Below are 27,927 nucleotides of genomic sequence, written 5' to 3' on the forward strand. Positions count from 1 at the left end.
AAGACCACCGGACCTAGTTTTTTGTTAATAAAAAGCAAAAAAGACAAGATTCAATCACGATAATTTGAACTATTAACAAATTGTTAGATTGGTAAAAATTAATAAAAAAAAATCCGTATTTATGTGCACATGTGTAGGAATTATTTAACACTCGTACTTGAATAATTTCATATTGTAACGTAAAAACAATATCTATTAGCATTTCCCCCTCACTAACCACACCATCCATCGTTATAGAGCTGACATTAAAATTTAAAGAAAAGTTCAGTCGCTCTCTAATTGTAACGTTTTGTGATTTATAAATTAAGGAAATTTGATTTAGTGTTCGCGAAAAAATTGGTGTAAATCCTTTATTTAATTAATACTTTTTAATTATATATGCTTAATACTAAATGTATTTTAATGTTTTTTTTTCTTATTTTCAGGCCAAAATGGTTTCCTTTACGAAAACACTCACAGAACAAAAATGAGAAGACACCAGCAGATAAAATACTTACCAAGAAATCCTCAGAGAAGAGCTTAAGAGTAAGTATCATACTTATAATCCTTATATGCAAAGTAGACTTGTCAAACTCCATTATGGGAGCTATGCGCTCACACTTTTTTCCCATGGAAAATATTTTCGAATTAACGCCTTAATTATAACTACATGCAACAGGTACTTTTAAGTGAACTCTACTAAATGAATACGTTTAAAATATGGATTTAAATAAGCGAGCGATAATATCAACTCCCGCTGGCTTTACATGCCAGATCCACAGATGTAATAAAGGGTTTTTCAATTGGCGCGGGTCGATTTTGGCGCCCTGTGGCAGCCATTTTGTGTTGGTGACATCTGTCAAATCTTTTGTTTATTATTCAGTTGTTTATGCCAAATCATCATGGCAAGTTACACGATTGAACAGCACGTTCAAATGATAAAACTTTATTATCAAAATGAGTGTTCATTAACGCAAACGTTGCGCGCATTGCGCCCATTTTTCGGTAGACGTGGTGGCCCATATTGAACCATATGGACCTAGACGACATGTGGTTCCAGCAGGACGGCGCTACGTGCCACACAGCAAACGCCATTTTATTCCATTTCAACATCTACCCGCCCTTATTGAAAAACCCTTTAGAAAAAAAAACCAATTCGGTGGAAAGATTCAGAATCGAACTGAACAACATGGTAAACAATACGCTTTCGACCATAAGATACATCTTTTTGCGAAAAATTTACGCTGGTACATAAACTCCGGAGGCATAGGTGTTCCAATTTTCTGTCCCTGGACTGAATTCTCTGAGTATATTTCAAAGGAAGATATAAGCCATCAGTCTGGGGTCAGATATAAACTTATAGTAAAACTAGTGTAATGAGCATATTTTCATCGTAGGTGATAGTCAGGCTGCACTTGAGGCCCTACTACTATTTGAGATAATATCCTCATTAACTTTTGTAATTTTTGTCCGCAATTTTTAATTTTGTTAAACTGTTATCGGATTTGTTATTAGCGACGCCAAAAACCCCCCGAGTGTTAGTTTTTAAGAGCTTAGTTTAATTGAATTTAATAATTTGCAATTCGATCGTAATCACTGGGCCTTAAAGGTTTAGCCACACTTCTTTCCAAGCAGTTAATTGTTGTTTGGACTTGAATATATGGTTACTTTGGTAACTCTTTGGCTTAACTCTCTAGACGCCAGATTGATATGAAAAGAAAGAAAGGGGGGTAAAACCACCCACAAACTCATTTGTATGTGGTTTTACTCCCGATTTTCTTTAAACCCTGACGTAATAAACACTTTGGACTTCAGGCCAGTGCAGAAAAAAATATCGAAAATCAGTCTCGTATCAATCAGGAAGAATTCAATAGACCTGTGTTGCTGTTATTCAGCTGTTTGGTCTGTAATCAATCTAATGTATTTCCTTGCTTTCTTCGTTTTTCCTAGTTGACGCAAAAACAAACCGAACAGGATGAGAAGAACCTCTCCACATCGGCCACAGTAAGCAGTCGAAGTCACTATGGCACATCGGCGACAACATCACAGGCCAATGCCGCACAAGCCGATTACGAGGCCGAAGAAGAAGCCGGCCTAGAATTACCACCGCCTATGAAACCTTTACAGGAACCGCACTTAATGGCAAATGGTCCACCCGTATTTGCCAAGGATCTCAAAGAGAATTCCAAAAACTTGGTAAGTTAACTAATAAATAAACTTCAGCGTGACCTCTCCGGCTAATTACAATTTACTATAATTGACCATGAATAATAAATAGTACATAGTTTATATGTAGTTTTCAACCTTGTAGTGGTGCCTGTTTGTGTGTGCGTATGAATTTCTATTTGGTTTTAATGTGAATAAGACCTTTTGTCATGCAAAACAGCCAACTTTTATGCTTAGCAGTAAAGTTAATGTATCGTCACTGCGTATCATGTTGCTTATGGCGCCTTGTTGGCACACTTTGTTTAAGGCCTTAAAAGGTCAATGGCATCGCTTAACATTTCAAAGTTTTGCCGAAAAAGAAAATGATTTGTCATTTATGTTACGATTAAGCAGCATTTAAGTTTGGCCTCGTTACTTTCAACACTCTATTCATTCACACTTCATTACATACCTGATATGCCGCCACTTCTCGAAATGAAGGCATGTATTCTATTTAAAAAAGGAGTGGCTGGAAACTTTTTTCTAGTTTTTGTCATATAAACAAATGTTACTCATACGCGTAGTACTTAACAGCAGAAAATGCGCACTACAAATAGGGCATGCTTTTTATGGTCGACATTTTAATTTTTGCACAAATAATATTTTTTTTTTTAATATTATTTATTCATTTTATATTTATGTTTTTGATTTTTTTCTTTTTTTTTTTTCAAAAATTAAACCTTAGTTCTTGTTTTACATATCATACCGCTCTTTTGCTGGTAAAACGTCATAACCCAAAAAGACAAACAAATTTTTAGATAAGTGTGCAGCAAGTACTGGCAGCTCTTCTTTCACGCGGTATGAAAAATTCATGGCGTTATCTGTTAACAGTTTCTCATTAGATGAAAATGTTTCTTTACTTTTACTTACCGAGGCATAGTAAATTGAAAATTTGGAGACAATTTTCTCCAACTTTTTTTGAGTTATAACGTTCTTCCCGCAAACGAGCGATATGCACTTAGGATCTATTCCTCAATGTCCTGCTTTCATAACGTATATAACTTTATAAGTTTCTGCTAAACACCACTAAATGGCATTTGTGGGTTGAATCATTTTGCAAATATAATATAATATTACATAACACTTTCCATGAAAAGGGAACATATGTACACAAGTCGTGGGAGCAGGAAAGCTCAAAAGTAGGTACATATATATATATATATACGTGTATATATATAATTGGCCCTTACACACTTTTTGGGTGTTTAGCCAAGCTCCTCCTCCTATTTGGGGCGTGCGTCTTGATGTTTTTCCACAAATGGAGGGACCTACAGTTTTAAGCCGCCTCCGAATGGCAGATGTATATATTTTTTTTATGAGGAGCTTTTTCATGGCAGAAATACACTCCGAGCTTATTTTAGTTTCGCTTGTCGTATTAATTAATAGACTCAGATCATTTCGTGATCGATAGTGATATATTTGATAGCCTTTTGGTCTAAAAAAGAGACAGAATGCTGCTCTTCAACTGGTCTAAGTCCCGTAACATCATACACCGGGCCGAGTGAATTTCCGTGCCCACACAACGAGTATAATTTTGATTCTTTTTTCGATATTTTCATCACAAAGATGACGATAGATATACAAATAGAAATACGAAATTTCAGGCAGACTGTGTTCTACTAAATTCGAAATATTACGCTCAAAAGTGGCACGTAAAAACTGTCAGATGGACCAATTAAAAAAAAATTATTGCGACTGCTTCATGAATATATTTATACTTACTTATAAAGACACTTTTAATGAACTCCTCCACAAATGGAAGGACCTTCAGTTCTCCGCCGTCTCCGAACAGCGAATCGTTTTTTTATAAGGAGCCGAAATACACAACAGTAGTTTGTCATTGTTTGTCGAGTGCCTACCGCTAAAAAACTTGTTCTATTGTTTTGGTGTTTCATATACAAAGATTCGAAACAATGCACTTTCGAATGGTAGTCACATAGGGTTATCAAAATAGAAGACTGTTTGAAAAAATTAGGAAATGCTAAATTCGCTCCGAACCGAACATTTTAATAAAATTAAAGTAAAGCTCGCTTTTAATTTTCGGAGTCGGTTTACTCTGTATTTTGTTTTTGTTGTAAATATTCATTTTGAATTAAAATTACTTTGAACTTATTTCTTGATGTTCATAATTCAAATATTTGTACCTTTGAATGAACATCTAAATTTTTTTAAATGTAATTTAAGAAAAAATAGCGCACATTTTCTTTTGAATAGAGGCCTACATGAAATTATAAGCTGTGAGCCACTGTATATAAGTCAGTATCTATCTCGATTCATTTATGTTATTACTTACAACCGTTATGTGCACAAAATTTGAGAAGGTAAAAACATTAACTAAAATGAGCAAATCTAAATTACTTTTGATATGCTATCGCTTCTTTAGAAAGCCTCCTCCGAATGGATGTCACCGCTCCAAGCAAAATCCACATCGAATTGTCACTCTCTTCCGATCGCCAGATACGATAGCTTTGTTTGTTACCCTAGTCGCCAAGATAAAAAATACGGCTCGTTGAAAATTTATTTACTTTAAACACTGAGTATTGCAAAAACTTATTTTTTTTTATTTATACATATATTTATTTATTTCAGAAAGTCAATAAACTACAAGGGTTTTACTGACTAAAACGATAACTGCACATTAGTAGTGCAGAAAGCACGAGAACATAATTAAATTGAATAATTTCGGAAACACATTCTTAGGCAAAGAAAAATCAAGCAAAAGAGAGTTCGAAATCTCGTTGAGTTCTGATAGTGGAAGCACTAAAGGGCATTTCTTGCTTAATTCCTACTGAGGGTCTTGAGTTAAAAAAGAAGATTAAAATGAAGGGTTTTCACAGGAATAAGGGTTCAATTAGAGATCAAAAGATTGCACTTATGGTGTGGTCGATCTCACCTATATCTCAATATCAATAAGTGTTATCACGTTACGTTCTCCAAACTACCTAACGTAGTACGAACGTCGTGCAGTGTCTCAGGTATCCCCTTCAGCCTGTTGACAAGATCAAATACCTTCATGTAAGCTTCGATGCCTCTTTTATCTAAATCATATGCTGCATTAAAATTTGTTCGGCAAAATAATTAAAATTTCACAGATCCCCTAAAATTAAGTTTCTTTAAACTCATCAAAAATTAATTATTGATAGAATTTTTCCGGCTCCTTTTTATTAGCATTAAGTAATTTAAGTAATTTATTTTCTTTATATCTGCAATAATCCGAAACATTCTTAAGTATCGAGCTGTGATACTGACTGAAGGTCAAGACTTTAATCGTGAAAAATATGTCAGTGTCAAAAAAACGGCTAATTCAAAAATATATCTGACCACCCTCTGTAAGAAAGAAAATCCATTCAAAAGCACATTTCAAAAAAATGCTATTAAATAACCAAATTCATAATTCATGCATACATTCAATGAATTTCAAAGAAAATACTTCATTTCACAATAAACCAATTTTAATATTAATTTTGTGTAAATAGTTATCAAGAACTTTATTATTATCTAAAGGCGTACATTGTGGCTTTTGGTGTGCGTAGTTTTGCTTTAATTTGTTTGGTAAGTCAAAAAAATTGTTATCTTATTTGAATGGACATTCTCACGAAGTAAATACATACATACATAGCAGTATACACACTATCAGCAAATAATAATATTGTTTATGGTTTTTCCGTAAGCTTCAGTGATTTTATTATCTATTATTAAGCGCTAGAAATTGTGCTTGTCTCCATTCTAGTTTCATAAGTGGTTGCGTGTTGAGAACCAATAAAGAAAGCATCGTACATGCATCTATTGTTTTTCTAATGGATACTAAATCTGCTCTTCAAGACACATAATAATATAACCATGCCATGGAATAAAGGCATTTTCCACTCTTACATATGTACATATGTAAATGTGTGTATATCATTGGTGTATTCGGCCTTTGTCAAGTGTTTTGCCTAGCTCCTCCTCTGTTTTGTGGTTTGCGTTTTTATGACCTCCACTTAAAAACCAATTAAAAACTTACAAAAATGTACTAAATAAATATTGTTTACAAGTCATAAAAGTGTCCAATTGAACTGCAACGTTAAAATAAAAAAAATCCTGGACACTAAAAAAATTATATTAATATTGTTACTGCATGACTTTTTTGCATACAAATGTTTTTTTAGATTTTTTTGTAGCAACAGTGGATACTGTGTTTTAAGAATTCACTACTGGAAGGCCAGATTCAAAAATTTGTTTATAAAAGTGCATAAACTTATGTGTAAAATACAGATATGCAAAGTGTTTTTCTTGGAAACATGATTTTCACCTTAGTTGGTTATTGCTTCTGACAGGAAATGGGCAACAAAATTTGAGATTGACTTATTTTATTTAAAATTTAATACGTAATAAGCTTTTATTTGGACTACCCTGTATATGTAAAGGGGTTTGCAATAAAAGATGTTATTTTGATATTCAAAGAAAAATGCTATTTTTTAATATAAATGATCGGATGTTTATTTCATTATAAACAGGAAAGTATGCCGTTAATAGTGGAAAATAACATCAGGCAAATGACCACCACGACCACGCTTACAGGACAATATCCTTTTCATGTAATTTTCCATAACCGAATTGAAAAGTGGCTGCCCTATGTCCTAACGAATTCTATCTTTGAGGTCTTGAATCGATCCTGGACAGTTGGCGTAGATCTTCTCTTTCACGTGGCCCCAAAGAAAAAAGTCACAAGGTGTTAAATCACAAGATCTCGGTGACCAATTCTGATCACCTCTTCGAGAGATAACAGGATCCGGAAACTTTTCCCGTAAAAGATCAATAGTTTGTTGCTTGTTTGGCACGTATCGCCGTCTTGTTGAAAAAAAAAAACGTTGTAAAGATCAATACCATCCAATTCCAGCCATAAAAAATCGTTAATCATCTCTCGATAGCGATAGATAACACCTGTTTATTGGAAAACCCTTTATATAAACCGCCAATATTAGCACATGAACATACCCATGAATAAATTTGCAGATACATATGTACATACATAGATTGCCGTTTGTATATTTTCGTAAAAACCAAACACGTCAGAAAATAAACAAACCTTCATTTCCACACTTTGGAACTGAATCATCTTTGAAAATTTTAACTAAAAATTAAAAGCAAGACAAACTAATGGGAAGTAATACTAAAATATTCAATTATAAAATTAATTAAATCTTACGTTTTCTTTATTTCTAGAAATAAGCACAGTAAGCCTTTTTAAGGCAGGTGAGGCATTAAAATCTTATACCTGAGTGCGTATGTACACATGTATGTATACTAGGTTGTGCAATAAGTTTTGCGGTTCGATAAGAAAAACACAATGTTATTGTTTGCAAAGATATATATATAAATATAATTGGCGCGTACACCCTTTTGGGTGTTTGGCCGAGCTCCTCCTCGTATTTGTGGTGTGCGTCTTGATGTTGTTCCACAAATGGAGGGACCTACAGTTTTAAGCCGTCTCCGAACGACAGATATTTTTATGAGGAACTTTTTCAAGATAGGTGTTCCAACGGGACTCCAATTTATTAACACCATCCCGGGAGTGAAAACCTGGAAGGTTTGCAAATATGTTTCCACGCATGACATTTTTTAGTCGCTAGGCACCAAATCTGGGTGAATACGGTGGTTGCTCCAATAATTCGAACTTTAATTCATGGTTTTTAGCTGTTGTCAAGATGCTCTTGCGACACGGTGCATTATCCTGATGAAAAATAATAATTTTCCTTTCACAACAATATGCAGAATTTATTTCTTTACTAGTTTGCAATTAATCTACAATCGAAATTCCTTTCGCTTCCCAAAAAAAACTGATGCTAACACCTTCTTGGACGACTTCCACACACGAACTCGTTTCGTAGTCGAGGAGCCAGATCCACGCTACTCTTTAGAATCATGGTGATAGACCCAAGTGTCATACATCATGATGAATCGATGCACAAAATCCACTTTATTCTTTCGAAAACACTCTAAATGCTGCTGAAAAAGTCGCATTCGAATGTTTTTTTGTTCCATTGTTAGCAAATGCGGCACCCATTATGTACACTCTACTTTCTTAAACCCAATTCTTCAGTCAAAATATTGCTTACACTGCTCAATGAGGTGCCTAGAGCTACTAAATACCCTTCAGTCACTTGGTGATTTCCCAATTCGATATCCTGTATTTTTTCTGGTATCTTTGCTGTTGCTGTTTTTCGACGTCTTTGACGTGGATCGTCTTCAAGGCTTGCACGACCACGTTTAAATTCATCTTTCTACTGAAAAGTCCTTATTCACTTTTAACATTCATTCATACATTTACTTTGCTTTTAAACTATCCAAAAATAAAAATTCAATTTCCGATACTTGATTTTTTCCAATGTAGAAAATACTATGACACGTCGATACTAAGTGACTTGTGAATAAAGAAAAAATATGTAGATGCATAGATTCAAATGAAACTTCACATAGGTTCGTATGAAGAATGTACCGACATAACAAAAAAAATGTAAGCTAATAGTCTGGTTCTTATCGAATTGAAAAATTTATTGAGCTACCTAGTGGTATGCATATATTTACGTACTAGTAGACATATCGCAATTTACTTCAATGCCTGGGTGAGAAAAAAAGCACCAACATTAAGGAAAGCTCAGCCAACACATGTTTACATATATAAATAAAAAAACAAATACTTTTGGCAAAATTTTCTCACAACCACTAAGTAGCGAGAAACCGCAACAACCAAATATTTGAGGTTGCTAGCGCTGATCTCTTGATTAGTGAAAATAATATAGCCTATAGAGATGAACAGTTATGGCATTAGACGGGTCAGTCATACCAAGCATTTGTTATTTTGTTAATGAGAAATTTGCGTTATTGGTCGTATTTATAGACATGCACATGTACATACATACACTTGCATGTAAGTATGTGTCCATATGTACATTTATTCAAATATGCAACTGGCTATTTGTTGGCCCAATATTTACCTTTTTCATGAGTGGTCACACTTTTTCGCTATTCCAATCGCTTTCAACCGATCATCTGCCGATTCGAATGTGAGAACAGCGCACGAGTACAACAATTCTCTCACTACATTCAGTTTGAATTTGTCTGTCTGGCAGAACGCTTTCTGTGGCATTTAGTCTTATTCGTGTTCAAAAAAACAAAAAACAGAAAAAGGCGCGCGTGTTTGTGAAAAGTAAAATAAATTAGCATAAAAACGCATTTTGAAATAAAAACTGGCATTACTTTTTGTTGATTTTTTTAAATTTATGGTTTGTGCGAGTACGGCTAAATTGCGTGCTATCAGCTAAATGGCAACAATAAAGTACTAAGCCAAAAATTAAATTTCTTAGAGTACTTTCAGAAATTTGTTATGGATTTAATGTGATTTTTGCGTTGAAAACCAACCAAAGTCCGGGCGGATACCTCTACTGAGTTGTTTAAAGGCTTCGACAGCTTTCTCAGGCGTTGAAAAACGTTGTCCTCGCATTTTATTTTTAATGTTCGCCAAATCAGGGCTGTAAGGCGGATGATCCATGAATTCGATCTTTTAAGTGCTCAAAAACTCTCTAGGTTGTGCATCACTCAGAATTGATTTTTTTAAGTTTCTCCGAAAAAACAGATGACCATTTGCTTTGAGCTGTTCTTTCGCGAACAAATTTAGTTGCATTAAGGGGTTATATACCTTGTGGTCCGGTGAAATTAGCGAAAGTTGAGTTTTTTTTTAAGATATGTAGCAATAATTTTATTGTATAAAAGTTTTTATTATTGGATATTACAATGTTTAAAGAAAAAAAAAGGCTTTGTTTGTGTAAAAATATTTAAAAATGGCGGAGTTATGGCGTTTTCCCCCAAGACCCTTTTTTTGGAAGAGGCTTGCGGTGGAAGCGATTCAAGTCCACCAAGTCAACTGAAATCAAAAAATCGAAAAGATTTCATTAGTATAGGGTTATATCTTCTTAGTGAACGATCAATATATTAAATATTTTGATTTTTGTGAAAATAGGAACATGTTTTTAAAAAACTCCACTTCTACAGTCCTAAAATTGGCATTAAAAAATTCATATCTGCAAAATAAAAATTTATACATAAAAAGTTGATCGTTCACTAAGAGGCGACATCAATTACGAACAATTTAAAAAAAAAAATTATAAAAATCGGTTGAATACTTTTTTTGCAATCGCGTCCACCGCAAAATCATTTTTGGAAAAACACGTTTTTGAGATAATCGCGTTTAAAGTTTCAAGCGCCGCATGAGGCCATACGCTCAGGACGTGACGACGCACAATTTAAAACGCTGTAACTTTCGATCTATTGCTCAGATCTCTATGAAATTTTTGGAAAATGTTCTCAAGGGATTGTACTTTACGATAAAGAAATAAAATTTATTTTGATTTTTTTGAAAAACACAAGGTATATAACCCCTTAAGCTCGTCTTATATCACCTATTCTGCGATTGCTGTTTTGTATTCGATTCATATGCATAGATACAAGATTCGTCAATTGTTACAGTGTCATGTCATAGATGTGTGTGTTTGAATCACCACGGCTGAATTTCTTCAACATTTCTTTACAACAATCGACCCGAGTCCTTATTTTGGACATTTGAGCAATTGTCATTAAGCGGCATCCAACGAGACGTACAGCAGCGATTGTTTGTGGCACAACAACTGTTTTTGAACAATCTTCACCAAACTTACGTTACAACTCGTTGTACCAATCTACTCCTGCCCCGATAATGCACGTCGAAAATCGTCATAAATCATTGCACGAAAATTTTCACGATATGAATTTTTCAACTCACTGAAAAACAACAAATAATGCTTCTAAGTTGAAACGTTATATAATATGTTAGTTTATGATAAAAAATATCTAACTTTTCGATAAAAATTTCGAATTAAAGCTCATCAGACTTTTGCAACACAAAGGCACAAATTATAAAAAGCATCCCACGCATAACACAAAACATTTTACTTCGTCATGTCAAAGCCAACTTTTCTACGATATATGAGTTATTGTTAGTGTATGTGTTCAGGACATAGCTTCTCTGCAATTGGGCCAGCAGGACATCCGGTTAGAGCAGGTGATAGACAAAGGTCCAATGACAATATTTCGTATTAAGATTGTTTTTTTTTTTTCCTTATTATGTACCAAAGAATATAATTTTTTTATTCAATTGTTGCAGTATGTTATTGTGGTGATTATCCTGATTATGGGGTACATGGAAAAATTTATCAAAAAAGTTAAGAGGGTTATTAATCGATTCGTCTTGACTCCAGTATTAATTAATCTCACACGTGCTATTTAATTGAAATTTTGTTTATATTTTGAATGGTGAATATAGGGAAAAAGCACCGCATAAATACGCACAGGTATACTAGTAAAATATTAAAATGACCTATGGGAACTGGGGGCCGCCGTAGCCAAATGAGTTGGTGCTTGACTACCATTCGAAAGTGCGCAAATTCGAATTTCCGTGCATGAAACACCGAATGATAGAAAATCTATTCTAAAAGCGATCATCACTCGTCAGATTATGACAAATCAGCGAGTGTATTTCTGCCACGAAAAAGCTCCTCAAAAACATCTGCCGTTCAGAGGCGGCGTAAAACTGTAAGCCCCTCCATTTGTGGAACAACATCAAGACGCACGCCATAAATAGGAGCAGGAACTCGACCAAACATACAAAACGGGTGTATGGCCCAATTATATGTATGTACGAGGTTTGTTCAAAAAATGAGATAAATTTTCAAATTTCGCGAGCTACGTGCATTCGACTTTCGATTATTATTTTTTTTTTATGTTGGTACACTGTCAACATTTCAAGTGTTTTTGAGCACTTAATTCCATTTTTTGCACAAAATTTGATGCAACCATTTTTTGCGATGGCAGAAAATTGCCGAACACGTAAAACACTTGTCTTATTTAAGCCTCTCACAAACAAACTAAACATGCTATATTGCTAAAACCGTGAACATATCACCGAGAGGAGTGCACCAACATAAAAAAAAAATAATAATCGAAAGCCAAATATACGTAGCCCGCAAAATTTGAAAATACACCTCATATTTTAAACAAACCTCGTATATATAATATGTATATATATGGGATCTAGTACCAAAGTCTTTTAAGAAACTTGCCTACTTGCAATATATCATTTGTCTGATTTCTTTCAGCTATTTGAAACTCTACTAAAATCTAAAAAAATTATCGAAATTTAGCCATATTCGCATACAGTCACAATAGCTTTAATTTGACAGATTTTATAAATTATATTACCGATATTATTTTAATAATAAAGTGAAATATAACACAATACTCGATTGATCCAATCGAAGTAAAAGAAGCTGGAAAACAATAGTGGTTGGCGAAAATTTCGTCGGAAAATACACAGTGCATTTCACACCGTTTTAGTAAGTTTACAGTGCATACTGCCAAAACAAAAGGCCGACAACAAAAGGCAACAAAATTATTACATACATATGTATTTCAATATTCGCTCAATCCACGCGGAGGGGTGTAATATTTCTCTATTGCTGTTTCCTGTCAAAGCGGATAGGGCATTTTTCAGATAAGCTCTTCCTTGAGGTGCAACACTTTGGTGAGTCCGTACCAATCTGGTTTTCGATTAAAAAGGAACTGCACTAAAGCTTTTATTAGGGTGTCAGATGATATCACACTTAACATTGAGAACAACCTCGTAACCATTTTAACGGTTCTGCGTTTCGACACTGTTGGTCACGGACTACTAATCTAATGTTATTCAACTCTGATCGTACGCAAGTTGTATGTGCCAGTCACAGTTTATCTAGATATTTGCCTATAACTAACGGTGTTTCCCAAGGCTCGATTCTTCGCCCGCTTTTTTGGGATTATACGTAAATGATCTTCCAAACGTGATAAAATATTGTAATATTCATGTCTATACGATGATGTTTAATTGTAAGTTAGTTGTCCTTTTGGGCCTGCGATATTGGGTTGCTCTTAAATCCAAACAAATCACAGTGCATCGTTATTTATAAAAAGAAGTTTAAACTTGACGACTGCAATTAAGTGAAACTGAAAAATTCTGTTATAAAATTTGTGAACACTGCAAAGAACCTAGGAATAACTTATAATAGAGCTCTGACTTGGAATACCCACAGTTGATGTAAATGCAATAGTAAAAGTCTATGGTATGCAACGAGCCTTATGGACTACTCAGCACTTAACCTAGTAAAATTCGATTACTTTTAGCAAAAACGTTCTTAATGACAACGGTACTTTATAGATGTGAACTGTATGCCGATTGTTATAGTCTACTACGCTTAATGTCCATGACAACCATATTGCGATATACGCCAGTAGCACTTATCTGGTTTTCTAAGCCAATATTTTCCAGAGCATTTAATGACTTCCTAAAGTTAAAATGTTTATTACTTCTCAGAAGACCAAATACCTTATGGACCGACTTCAATTTAGTAAAACATCTTGATCTCTTAACTGCAGTAAGTTCGATCTCTTGATAAGTTCAAACACTGTAAAATAACTTTTGGTTGTGTGTTTGATAAACAAATAAAATATAAATTAAATATTTCTTATCAGGGTTTTTCTGCTAATCATGTTTTCTACTAATGCAAGTAACTACTTTCCTTGTAGTTTTTATGTTCAAAATTCAGCCTTTCCTCTCATCTCCACTATTGTCGTAAATAATTTCGTAATTCTGGTTACATATCTGTAAGCTCTAATTTGCGGATTAAAAATCTAAAATTACAGAGTAACGTTTGTCTGAAACGTGTAAATTCATTCGACAGGTGGATATAAACAGGTGGTGATAAATATAATATATCAGCCCAAAATGTGCGAATATGACTTCAGGAAAATTGTTTAAATGGACCCAATGTATCAACATAAAAAAAAAGTATTGGTAAACAACATTTTAATAAAGCACGAGACCCATTGTTTGAACCACCAGGTGTTGGTCGGACAAATTCTAGACAAATGGGGTGAAATTATGTGCAAGGAAATCTCGCAACAACACACAAGATCACTCCAGGCCAATGCCAAGATTTAATGCGCACCGTGAGTAAACGATGTGCGGGAGCTATACGGCACAAGGGGTTTCCAACAAAATATCAGCAGTGGAAGTTATAGAGTTAATCGAAATATAAATAATATTTCAGTAACATGCATTTTTTCCAGATGACTCAATTATGTGAGCACAAGATGTGTGATGAAACACATTGTTTTGCTCATAAAAGTTTAAGAGTTCTGGTCGTGCTCCTCTTATTTGTGATGTGTGTCTTCATGTTGTTCCACAAATAGAGGGGCCAACAGTTTTTTATGGCAGATATACGCACGGATGTTTGCGATTGCCTGCCTAGGGGCGATCGCTATTAGATAAAACTTGTTTTCTATAATTTGGTGTTTCATGCACGGAGATTCGAAACTGCGCACTTTCAAATGAACCATTCGGCTACATCGGAAAAATAAAAATTAATTACACTTTCTCTTGGGCTCAACCGGGCCCTATCATCGAAATCGAAATGGGATTAATAACTTTGTACTTTTGGTCATTATAATTCAAACTGTACTCAAAGTAATTTTATGCAGTTTTTACGATTTAGTATAGGAGGTATCACGTTCCTCACTTGCGATATCCCTAACACATATTTTTCGTATCGTAATTTAAAATAAAATCGATCTATTGATGCAATATCTATAATTATCTCAATTACAGCATATTATATTTTTTTCAAAAACATTTCTTTAAAGTTAACTAATATATATTTTTAATATGACTCAAATCGTATCACAATATATCGGCCGCACTACGCCCACCCAGCTACGGAGCGGACCCAAACCAGCTTTTGAACCTTTCCCGATGTACTCAGAACTACTCACTAAAATATCATTGTAATCGTATAAATGGTTTAGGAGTCTATAAACTACAAACAAACTAACCAAGAAACTTTCAAATTCATAAGAATTCTCTTTAATTATAACTTATTCTTCTCATCGAAAATGTATAAATATCTATAGATATCTATACATTTTTATACTCCTACGTTCACAAAAATGTTTGTTCTGATTTATGAAGAAAAAATCACCAGACGAATTTGCTCCTCTCACTTTATCACTGCTTGTTGCGCTCAGTGATGCAGTGCCTGTCATTCATAAAATACATTTTATACAATATGGCCATGCAAGTATAATAATATTGACACACACAGCCATACATATACACACGTGATCACTTAAATAGGTGCCGCTGTTAAAAAGGTATGGCTATTATTGAATTGAATTGAATTTATCTGTGCGGTGAAATTAAAACGAAGTTCCGAAGTTAAAGTTCATTTAACTGAAAATTAATATGAATACCACACCAAGTATGGGTCGTGCGCTATACTGCACAGTTGATGAGTATAACGGAGCATCTTCTCAATTTTCGAAAACAGAAAATATCGTACAAATGTTTCGCTAAATATTGAAACGGTTGAAAAGAAAATAACTACCTACAATCTACAATTTATTTATGACAATTGCCGCGAAGGACATCCAGGCATCAAAATCAATTTTAGTCGAAAACAACAGCGCAATTTACGGAAGACAGAACCTTTCGCTGATGACCACAAGTGAAGGTGTGGCCCAGAGCGTATCAAAAAGTATGTAGTATGGAGAACTTTGGAGCCATGAAACAAAAATAAACTTGTTTTAGGATGTTGCTAGATGTCGAAAGCTTTTTCGCTTTATTTCGATGAAGGAATTAACATAACTAAAAAAAAACACTTGCTTTTTTATATCGAAGTCGGTGTACTTGTAGCTATTATAGTGGCCACGTGTGTACGTAAGCACATAAGTAAGTGCATGCAGAACGCACTTAATTAAGAAACGACAAATCGCATCAACACATGCCATATACGCGACGCGACTACAATAACTACGTGCGTGTATTTTTAGTAGCGCATTGTGCAAATTGAAAAAAAGTGAAGCATTAAATACCTGCATACACACATAAATATTTAAAAGCAAAACAGGAAACGCGGGCGTTGTTGAAAAGCTTTTTATTTTTGTCTTCTATCCTATTAAATTTTTTTTAATACATTTTAAATTTTATAATGAATGAGAAGAAAATTCTCGTTCATTGTAATTTATTGATGTCACACCAAAAACATACATAGATTATAAAACAAAAACACGCTGGAGTCTCTTAATGAATTTTAGTTATTTTAAAGTATTTAAAAATGAATTTTTGTCTTCCATCCTTCGCTTATAAATTATGTTTTTCTATACAAACCTTTCATAAAACTTAGCAATCGATATGATTAGAAGGGGGACGCAAAGCCGAGCAGGGAATTGTGCGTGACTAGCGTTCGATTAGCACCGTATTCAAGGACCGTTGTCGGCTTTATTGGCTGGGCTGCTCTTTCCCATTGCAGCCAGTTCTACGTACCGGAATGACTCGGGTCTTTCCCGACTAAGGTCACCCGCTCCAGTAACAGCTCCACCCAAACTCCACATCGGTTAGATGTGACCAGTGCCGAGGGTGGTGTCACCTTAATACCTGCTCAGGCCTTAAGATATAGGAAGTGGTCCATACGGTTTCTGGCCACATATTTCTCCCACCATCCGGCGCTCTTAGCCCCCACGGCTTCTACTTCGCGCAATTCGTTGGTGCAACCATCCATCATCTCAAATAGAACCTCTGGGATTCCTTGAAGCTCAGCCGAGCAACATTACTACCAACTTCGACAGTTTGCTCTCCAATACCGCAACAAGGTTCTCAAAGCGCCAGTCGGCAAACAGCACGTTTTCTGTTTAACTCAGATGAGCTAGACGATGACGATCGGTGACTACACCGCTCTGGCAAGGCTTAGTGAACTGCTACAACAACAACAACAGGTTACAATGCCATAGATACACAGGCCGAAGTGCACACGAAGTACTAATATCTATCTAAATAAATGATCTGATTAGAAATACCCATACCTTAGCCCATTTCTGTAACCCTTCTCTCACTTCTTGCGGTTCGGTAAAAAAAAATTAGTCGTATTCATCGACAACCCTGTTAGTTAATTGAGATATTCCAGTATATTTCAGTACGAGTACTCGATGGAAAGGGTTTCAGTAATCGAATGAAATAAAAAATTGTCGATCATTATTTTGATTTGGCATTGAGATGATGGCAACACACATTAATTAAATAAAACTTTTTAATGTATTTTGTAATGCCTTTGAAGTGCAAATTATAAGTGTTAAGTATTTGGTTATTATTTGAATACGTTAAAGGTAAGTTAAATGGGATATGATGTAAATATTGAGTTAGCATAAACACATATACATAGATAATATATGGACGTGTATAGTATGTATGGATATGTGAATATTGCAAATATGCAAAGTGTTCTATTGGTGCCCCATGTGCCACTACACTCCATTCCAGAAAATTCTTTTCGGACAAACAAGCAGATAAATAAAGAAGAAATTTAGATAAAATCTTCTTAAAAATGTAATGTATTGTCACTAAAAAAACCTTGTTTAATTAAATTTTAAATATAAATTCAAAACGTGTAAAATAGTTAATTAGAAAATTGATTTTTTAACGTAGTATTTCATACAGCTCTTCTTTATTTAATTAAATAGCCGTTCATAAATATTTTAATTTCTTTATACACATTATGGTTTTCATGCTTACTTTTCTCAATGTTGCCATAAAGAATTGTTGATTCGATTTCACACATTCATTGTCGATTAATGGTTACAGAAACACTTTTCCAATCCACTTGTCCAATCAAGCAATTTGGATTGAATTTTGTCGATTTTTTATAGAAACTCTGATCCTGTAGAAATTTGAGCGCTTACATCGAAAAATTCTTTGCAATGCCCTCTACATCTTCTAACCTTATCTGCATATATACATATATATATATAATATATAATATTTATATATACATGGATGTACGTACACCTAACGACCGGCGACATCTAATCGGAAACGTGGCTTTTTTTCTTGTTTTATTTTCAATATTTCTAAAAACAATTCATCTGTTCATATGTATAGTACATCAAAGTTTCATACAAATGTGCATTCGTTATATGGAGAAAATGCGCAATACCGTCAGAAAAACAAATTATCAAAAATCAACGAGAATTTTAGCCACTTAAACCTAGCACTTTATCACACAAAAATTGAATGGGCTCTGAAACTGCGTGCCCATTTTTTTTTGTAATTCTGATGAAGAAGTTTGATAAATATTTATGAAAATTTGTTGAATTTTTATAATTCTTGTACAAAGTTTGAAACTTTGAATTATTTGATATTTGTTGTAGAGTGAACCAAAAAAAAAAACTGAACTTATATAATATAAAAATTAATGAAAATTAAAAAAAAAATCGAACTTTGTAAAATATCGCATTTAGATGCGTAGGTACACGAAAGTATTTCTGAGGTACTGAACTAAATATATGATTAAATTTCTAACTAAAATCAACCCTCCGCTGAAAGTTATATACAATCCAAGGCGAATCTATTAAAGATAGTATCGATAAACCAGCCATTTGCTTTCTTCATTCGCTGTGTACATCTGTATCTCAGCATAAAATAAAATTACCAAAAGCTGTTCCATTCGCACAATCAACAGATTCTTCTACCTCCAACTTCTTATCGGCTGTGGAACATCACCTTTAATGAATACACCTTGATACATTCGTAAAAGCTTAAACTATATAATTTTTTTTTTTTCATTCAATACACTGGTGTACATTATTTTAAAGATTATCGTTTCGCTTGAATTTATTTGCAGGCAAGTGCAGGCAAAATGGAAGGCAACCCAGCCGTAGATTTATCAGAAATTGAGCAAATTGTCAAAGAGAAAACGGTGCGTATCCATTTAAAATTGTTCTACATTTACATCTGTTCTCATCTTTCACTTTTTTCTATGTCACAGGAGCAACATGAGGAGAATTCAAAAATATTGAAACCAAATGTAAACAACTGCAGTAATATTAATGCTGATGTGTGCGCCAGCAACGGTTGCAGCACAGTTGGTGAGAAGAAAGATTCCACAGATGGTTATGGCAGCAACAACTCTTATAACCATGAGGAGGTATGCAAATATATAAATATATAAATAAATATTATATTAATACTACTTACTTTTAACTTCACAAAATATGAAACTACATTTAAGCTGCATTCAATAATTACTAGTTTTTTTGTGAATTATTCTCCCCACACAGCGCAATACGGAAAATAGTGATATTGAAAGCGCGCTTAGAAAGCGCCAATACGCAATCGATGAATTAATAACCACCGAAAAGTCATATATTGAAGACTTGAAGAGCATTGTTAATGGGTGTGTAATTGATATATTGACGCAATGAGCCAGAAATGATTTAAAGTGTAATTATTTTGCATCTTCAGTTACCTAGCTGAAGTACTCGATCCCAAAAGTGATATACCTATACCCGATGATCTGAAGGGCGGCAAAGAACGCATGGTTTTTGGAAACATTGAAGCCATCTACGAGTGGCACAAGAAGTAAGATTTCTTTTAATTATATGTCAAAACAAATTTCGAAACTAAACCTATTGAAATTATTCTCCTTTTCTCAGATTCTTTTTGGAGGCGATAGTTCGCTGCCGTAATTCGCCCGCCGATTTGGGCCCTATTATCAAGCGTTATTTACCTAAATTTGATATGTATAATAAATATTATCAAAATAAGCCAGTGTCGGATCACATTGTCACAACTCACCTTTTATATTTTGATCAAATAAGACAGAAACTGGGAAGTCGTTTGGATGTAAGTGAATATTTTTAGTGGCTATTAATTGACATTCACAATGAAAGATTTGTATTTGATTTTAAATATGTTTTGTATTTGAATAGCTCAACGACTTGCTCATAAAACCAGTGCAAAGATTGCCTAAATATGAATTGTTATTCAGAGAAATTGCAAAACATGCTAGAGCAGCTGGATGTGATGCTGAAGTTGTTGGCATCGAAGAAGCTATGCGTGTTATGGGGGTAAATTTTGTTTAGAAATATTATTAAACGTTAATGTTTTGCAATATTAATTTGATTTATATCTCTGTCATTTTTAGATGATTTGCAAGGCTGCTAATGAAGCAATGGAATTACGTCGCTTACAAAAATTCGAGGGTAAAATTACTGCGCAAGGAAAACTGCTGCTGCATGACAAACTCACCTGCATTGAAGATGAGAAAGGTGCTGAGCGTAATGCCTACATGATGCAGAAACCGCGAGAATTGTATGTTTTTCTATTCGAGCAAAGTATCATTTTTGCGGATATTGATGGAAAGAAACTACAATATAGTAGTCCAACCTACACGTATCGTTCGCATATACAAGTAAGTGAAAGTTGTAGTGAGAAAATTAGTGCTAAATTATACAAAATGAAACAAAGTTCCGCGCCTAGCAAAGAAGGCATTCTTTCAAATACACAGATAGTTATAAAACAGGGTTGTAATACTAGCGACCAGTTTATTTAGCAAAAATATACTAGGCAATAAGATATTTATCTGATACTTGTGCAAGAAAGCGCGAACCGCGAAGCTTTGCATGCCGCAATACTACAATGAAATAAAAGTATAGCAACGGTCATAGAGTCATAGCCTGAAAGTATGCGTTGGATTCACTGCTGCATATTTTTCAAAACTTTGCATTCGTCCAAAAGTCCTGCAAGACTAATATCCTAGACTGACATGTATTACAAAATGTATTCCGTTCCCCTGACAGTCGGTTCTACTTTACGGAACGATCCTGGGATTTATATCTGGTCAAGGACTGTCACTGTATAACAGCATTCTCCAAACATTTATGGGGAATATTTATACTTTTACAATAACAACCACAAAATGTATTATGATAATGAAAGTATGTACAAGGTGGCGCAAAATTAGTCATTCGATTTTGTTTTTTCATTAACTTTTTTATTAAATTAAAAATTGACTTTCAGTGATGGAAATCTTTATTTTGTCCTTTACGCGTTTCATTGCTTGTTTGTATAAGATTTGTAATTAATCGCTCAGAAAATGCAATGATATACGAGTTACATATTTTTTTATCAAAAATAAAATAAAAAAATATTTTCAATCAGAAATAATAGTTATTCTGTGAGTTTTAAACTTTAATAATGATTATGTTTTTATTGTTGTAATTGTTTTGGCAATCGAGATACTCAAAGCACCAACCCTCACTTAAATTCACCTGAAGTCACACCAAATCACCGCTTATGGATGCACGATCGCGAAAATAATAAGGTGGCGCCGATCGTGGTACCGATACTTTGCTCTCAGCTAATTTGACAATGTCATTTGATTTTCGTGACGTCGCACCGGTGCAATTGGTGATCAGTGTGACCAGATTACCATTTTCGTAACTTGATTTAACATTTTTTTGTTCTCTAGCCTCAGAGTTTTTTTTTGCCATTTCGTCGGTTTATTTACATTTTTTCCCAAGTTTGGTCTTCTCGAAGGAGAAGAGCAATCAAATATCTCTCTTCCAACTGCAGTGTTGTCTAATTTTCGATATAGAAAAGCACTAAAATACCCATTTAAAGAAAAGAAAATACCAATGCTATACCAATACTATGTACAATAAACTGAATTGAAAAATCAGAGTTTTCAAATCCATCCTGGTATTTAAAACTTACTTAAGAGAATTTCTCTGAAAAAAGGCCGAAAAAGACTTGTTTGCTATATTTGAGGTATGTAATGTAACAAGATAAGGTACTCATTTGTCAAAAAGGTCGTTATGGTTTCTTCAGTATTATCTGCTATTATCTTTTTACTAGGAATACACCTCTATGGCTTTAATTCGTACTCAGGCTTTAAATTAGAAGGCTTTTTGAAATTTATAAAAAGGTTTTAAATGTTAAGAAATGTTGAGCGAAGAAGATCCAATATTCTTACACAAACTCAAAATAAGGAAAAATGAGATTTGCACTTTCAAAATATTAAATTTTATACATTATAGTTTTTTGGTCCGCCTTTTGTAAATATAAATGGTGTTTTTATGAAAAGCGTGTTCATGAACCCCTTCCGATATGATTTAATAATAAAAAAAGGGCATAAAAAAAACATTTTATTGCTATTTAAAAAATCTGAAATCTTACAGACTCGCAAAAATTCGCTCGTGACTTGTAGCAAGAAGTTTTAACGGTAAACAATATGTGATAGGGATCTGTGATATTTCCACAAGTAAAAAAGGTGTTGCCAAATTCAGTACACTAGAAATTTTAAACTAAATTAATTATCATATTCAACAGTATGCATGACGCGTGTAGCTCGTCATTGTGGTATATGGCATGAAATACCAATGACGAGCTAGACTCGTCATTTTACCGGAAGAGGTTAAGGAAATTCATTCAGATTTTTGCCAATACTTCTAAAATACCAAAATTGTCGAATTCGAATATTTAAAGTAAAAACAAAATTAACTACGTGTATCTAAATATTTATAATTCTTAACTATCTTTTTTTCCAAACAGGTCAACAAAATGCATCTAGAGGAACTACCCAACAATCGTTTTCTGCTCAAATCAACCGATCCAAATAAGCCTGGTCTAAATATAATTTGCTTTGCAGCCACAGTAGAGTTAACCAATGAATGGTTGCGCATCATCCGCAACATACTGCAGTCACAACATGATTTTCTTAGGGCAATAACCAGTCCCATCGAATATCAGCAGCAGCAACAGCAACAGAATTAGAATTCGACAAACAAAGAAACAAATCGCAATCATGTACAATTAATTGCAACAAAGCATTTCATGGAAATTTAAACAAAAAAACTATTAATAGAACAATATTTGAAATCTATATAATCATGGCAAAATAAAATTTTAAATCGATGGATATATGAATGCAAAAATATGTGAAGTAGAAGTCGATGGAAGAATTGCAAGAGAAGTTGCCACCGCTAAGACATGACTTTATTATATATTTTAACAAAAAATGTTTTAAATTTTCTGCTGGTTTGTTGAAACCCTTTGTATTAGTTGAGAAAAAGACTATATAAAACTCTCGCCAATTTCAATTTATATTTATACATGTAACGCTATTCATTTTTAGTACTGTGGGTGCATTTGATTAATGTATTTCTATACTTACATACATATTATTTGCAATAAGTATTAGCCAATAGACTGGCTGTATTTGAGTTTGAATCCAACCCTAGTTTTACCAATGTGTTTACATAGTTCAACAAAACAACATGCCCAACTGACAAAAGGGACCAGCTATTTTAAAAGGAAATTCTTTTCAAACATAAATTGCATAACTCTAGTGTAGATTTTCAAAAACGCATAGAAAGCGCATATACACTTTGCGTTCGATATTATATGTAATTTAATTTAATTATTTAAGTTTTTTTAATAGCGAAAAATCTATGTCTAGCTATTAATAAATCTGAAAAGATAAGTGTATGGATTCAAGAGAAAGTTGAAACAGTTTGAATACTAAGCTAAAAATGTAATTTAAGTGATCCTAACGAGTGATTTATGCTATTAAGAAAATATGTAATTAATTTAATTTAACTCATTTCTTTTATAAAATTACAAATATCTTTACTAAGTAAAAATATAAAAAATTAAAATAGAAATTTTAATGTTTCATTTCGCATTTTTTTAATTTCTTTTCCTTTTTTTTTATTTATTTATTTTTTTTTTTCAAAAGTCTTAGCAATCGAAAGATGATAGCAAAATTAATAGGAAAATCGCAATTCTAGAGATGGAATTTAAGCCAATCAAGTGTAAGGCGTTTTGATAGAAAATTATTCTACCTTATACGAATTTCATTTGTTGGACTAGGCGCACAAACAAATGCAAAGCAAAGATGCACAACGTTATGCTTCATATTTGTGCAAAATATTTAAACAAAATTTGTATTTATAACAGATTTAAGTAATATAAAATATTATGAGACAAGTTTCATAAAATGATGTGGTTGCTTCATATATAAGTGCACGTGTATGTATGTAGGTGAAGTGTACCATTGAAGTCAAGCATCTATATGTATGTCTAAGTGTGATTCAAGTATAGGAAGATTAAAGTTAGTAACGATAAGGGCACAATGTACAGTTTAATATTTAAGCGTTAAAAAGTTTAAACATCAAGTGTGATGTGAAAGTAAACGTAGGTAAGTGATTGAGTAGTTAGTAACGCGGCGATTAATTTGAATTATTGATTTTATAAATTTTAAATTTTTATTAAAATTTTAGATTCATTGATTTTATATTTTATAAATTATTATTATTATTTTTTTAATTTGTATACTTTTTTTCTATATTATTTTGGTTTTTTTTAATTGTTAATTTTTTTATATAACTTTTTTAACTTCGTTTTTCTAAATTTTTTATTCTGCTTTAGGAAGCCTAACAATATTTTAAGTCATTTCACGAATGAATATGACTTTGGGTTCTGCATATCAAAAATGTGGAATACTTCATTTTGTTTGAAATATAAGGTCTCTTAAATTGTTGCTAAAGAATTCGCGAACAATAAATACATAAAACATAAATACATAATAAATAAATAATAAGAAATATATTTTACGTATATGATGTGAATCTTTGCTTTTCCCTATACATTTATGGCCCAAGTGTTATACGAGTATGTCGCATTTAATAAATCGATGTTGACGATCAGTTGACGATTTTTATGAGACGCTTTACGCAAACGTTTGCCATTGTTTTCCGCTGCTTGGAAAAAATGCGTAATGGGATTCAAGCCTACAAATTACCTTCTAGCAGCAAATACACTCGGCCAGAAAGAAAGTCATGCATATAAAATGGAACTACAGACTGTCTTAATAGACATATGAACGCGCTAGACCAAATATGTAGGCAAATCTGGGGTGTACTTTGTAATGAGATGCGAATGCAAACTTAGTATTTTATATAGCAATATCGTATTTGCATATATATCTTTTATAGAAATATAGTTTAAAAGGAACTTAACTACGTTGTCAACATTTTGCTCAAATAAAGACAACAAATGGTTTTTGTAATACAATTCTTATCGCAATTACTACTTGTATTGCATTAGAGAAAATGCCCCCTGATGATGGTGTATCATCGCCTTATCAGCTGTGACCAAAGGTAGTAAACGGGCTCCAATTTCGCTGCAACTTAGTACCTGCTTTACTTTCACTTAGGAAAGAAGAATCATGAAATACCGTAAAAGTTGGCATAGAGCAACGCCTACACCTTGAAGGTCCTCTACAAAAATCATGAAATGTAAAAGGACCAATACGTGTATGTGAACAAATTTTTTTAGTTTCCAAACAATTTTTTGGTAAACTGTATGCGCACTTTTGCGGATAATTGCAACTACAGAAACTTGATAAGGGCCTCACGACAGCTTGTAATCAATTAAAAATATTTAAGATTTTATTGATGAAATCCTTTCACTTTGAGAAGTCTAGAATAACAACAAAAATGTTTTGGAACTAGTAAATTTGAGGTATGTAGAGAAAATCACCATATTTTTGCTTTTAAATTCAGGCATCAACTTTTTTCTCTTTTGGTCACACTCGCAACACGGTGTGACTTGACTACAGATGGATTAGTCAACAATAAAGGATCTTTCAATATACTTTCTGAGACTAAAAGATGGACCTATTTATTGTGTTAAATGATAAAAAGTAATAATAGACTTAATAATAGACTTAATCATCAGGCTGAGAAAGTCTGCAGAAGAAGTTAGGCGAAAGAGTTCCACTTTTTGTTTGTAAACTACATTGAAATACCTGCAGAAAAGCATCATAAGGCAGCTCACAATTTGTTGCAATTATCTAGATTTCATTACCTTCACGAATTACTAAAGTAACACAACAACAAAATGTTTAGTGAAGTTCGCAAATCAAAAAGTAAAAAAGCAGAAGAAGAAAAAGCATGAAAGTTAACGTACAGAAAATTTCAAGGGTTCAAACAAGCCCAAACCTTCAAGTTCTAGATCTTCAAGCAGACATTTAAGTGATTCGTAAAGCTTCTGTGTCTAAGCTTCAGAAACTTCAAAAAACGTGCTTCTTAACCCTTTCGCATCACAACTCGAAGTGCGCGATGTACTCAAAATATCTTGCGTCGGCAAGACTTTTACTGTTTGTTCTAACGAAAGAGAATGTTACACGATTACAAAATTATTTATTTTCCTCAAACTTTAACAAGAAAATAATTTATTGCGGATTATTCCGTTCTTGATGATAAGAGATAGTTTTTGTTCGCGGATTATTCCGTCGAATGATGCAAAAGGGTTAATATATATGTATGTATATGTATATCCCGTATAATGCCAGTATATGTGCATTCGTTTCCTCCAAACCTTATATACACTTTAGGAAAATTAGCTTAGGCAAAGTGTTGTAAAGAATACTCACATTGGAGTTTTTGATTTGAATTTAGAATAAGCAAAAGAAAGCCGAATCTATTTTTGAAGCACTGGAAAAGAGGTTAGTTATGTAAATCCTCTTAGGGATAGTTCAAAAATTATCTACTTGGTAACTATCCGCAGTCGAGGAGTATCGTCGATATTCCAATACTCCAAAGGTTAATATAAATATATTTTCATGCGATTATTGGTCGTACTTCTCTTTCTTCTTGAGTGGGGCGATAACCGCTTACATGATTTTGGCCGAGTTTAATAAAGCGCGCAACATGCGCCAGTTGGACACACCAAGTGATCCCAAATCCTTCTCCACCTGATCTTTCCAACGCATAGGATCCCTTCCTCTTCCGCTGCCACCACCAGCTGGTACCGCATCGAATACTTTCAGAGCCGGAGCGTTTGTATCCATTCGGTCGATTTGATCCATCCAACGAAGCCGCTGGATCTCTGTTCGCTGCACTATGTCTATGTCGTCGTAAAGCTCATACACCTCATTGTTTCATCGCCTACGATACTCGCCATCACCAACGAGTAAAGATCCAAAAACTTTTTGCAGAATCTTTCTCTCAAACGCTCTAAGGAACGCCTCATCGAATATTGTCACCGTCCAAGCTTCTGCGCCACATGTTCGATCGGGCATGAGTGTTAGTTTTGTTCGCCGAAAGAGGACTTTAGTAAATTGCCTACTTAGACCAAAATAGCACTTGTTGCACGAGAGATTCTACGTTGGATTTCCAGGCTGACATTGATATCGGTGTTAATGCTGGTTCCTAAATAAACGAAGTGTATTACAACCTCGAAATTATAACTGTCAACAGTGACGTGGGTGCTGATACGCGAGTGCGTCGATTGTTTGTTTGAAGACAGGAGGCACTTCGTTTTGTCCTCGTTCACCACCAGACCCATTCGCTTTGCCTCTTTATCCAGTTTGGAGAAGGCAAAACTTACAGCGCGGTTGTTAAGACCAATGATGTCAACCTCAGGTTTTTTCTAATAGCGGCCGTCCCTCAGTAGGCAATGGCAAACCTCTTAGTACACACATGCCATGAAAAAGCCTCGCATAAAAAATAATCTGCTAATCGTAAGCGACATAAGCATTCAAACATCCAGCAAAGGATGTACGCAGCAATTATATATATTTATATACACTTGCGAAAAAAATAATAGAAACGAAATTTGTTGAGCAGTTTTAACTACTTTTCTCTTTTTTTTTATTTTCATTCAGTTTTTATAAAAATAAAGCTCATTCCACAACAAATGTCATATAAAATTCGAAAAATGTTTAGCAAAATTTAGAACTTTTTAACAGGATTAAAAACAAAATGGTACGCAGCTTTATAATCCACTAAGTAGTATAAAGAAGT

General features: G+C 33.8%; 1 protein-coding gene across 2 annotated transcripts in view; it reads left to right on the top strand.

Annotated features, from left to right (window-relative positions):
• LOC129240394 (triple functional domain protein-like) overlaps positions 1-23,754 on the top strand; it is a 124,349-nt gene extending 100,595 nt beyond the window's left edge. For both annotated transcript variants that reach the window (XM_054876162.1, XM_054876161.1), the window contains exons 13-22: positions 426-525; positions 1,930-2,175; positions 18,960-19,034; positions 19,104-19,262; positions 19,396-19,511; positions 19,580-19,696; positions 19,771-19,960; positions 20,047-20,184; positions 20,262-20,528; positions 22,670-23,754. In XM_054876162.1, coding sequence (XP_054732137.1) covers positions 426-525; positions 1,930-2,175; positions 18,960-19,034; positions 19,104-19,262; positions 19,396-19,511; positions 19,580-19,696; positions 19,771-19,960; positions 20,047-20,184; positions 20,262-20,528; positions 22,670-22,891 — 1,630 coding nt within the window. In that variant the 3' untranslated portion in view covers positions 22,892-23,754. The remainder of the gene's footprint in view (positions 1-425; positions 526-1,929; positions 2,176-18,959; positions 19,035-19,103; positions 19,263-19,395; positions 19,512-19,579; positions 19,697-19,770; positions 19,961-20,046; positions 20,185-20,261; positions 20,529-22,669) is intronic.
• Positions 23,755-27,927: the final 4,173 nt, after the last annotated feature.

Source organism: Anastrepha obliqua, chromosome 3 (genome assembly GCF_027943255.1).
Source record: "Anastrepha obliqua isolate idAnaObli1 chromosome 3, idAnaObli1_1.0, whole genome shotgun sequence".
Taxonomy (NCBI): Eukaryota; Metazoa; Arthropoda; class Insecta; order Diptera; family Tephritidae; genus Anastrepha; species Anastrepha obliqua.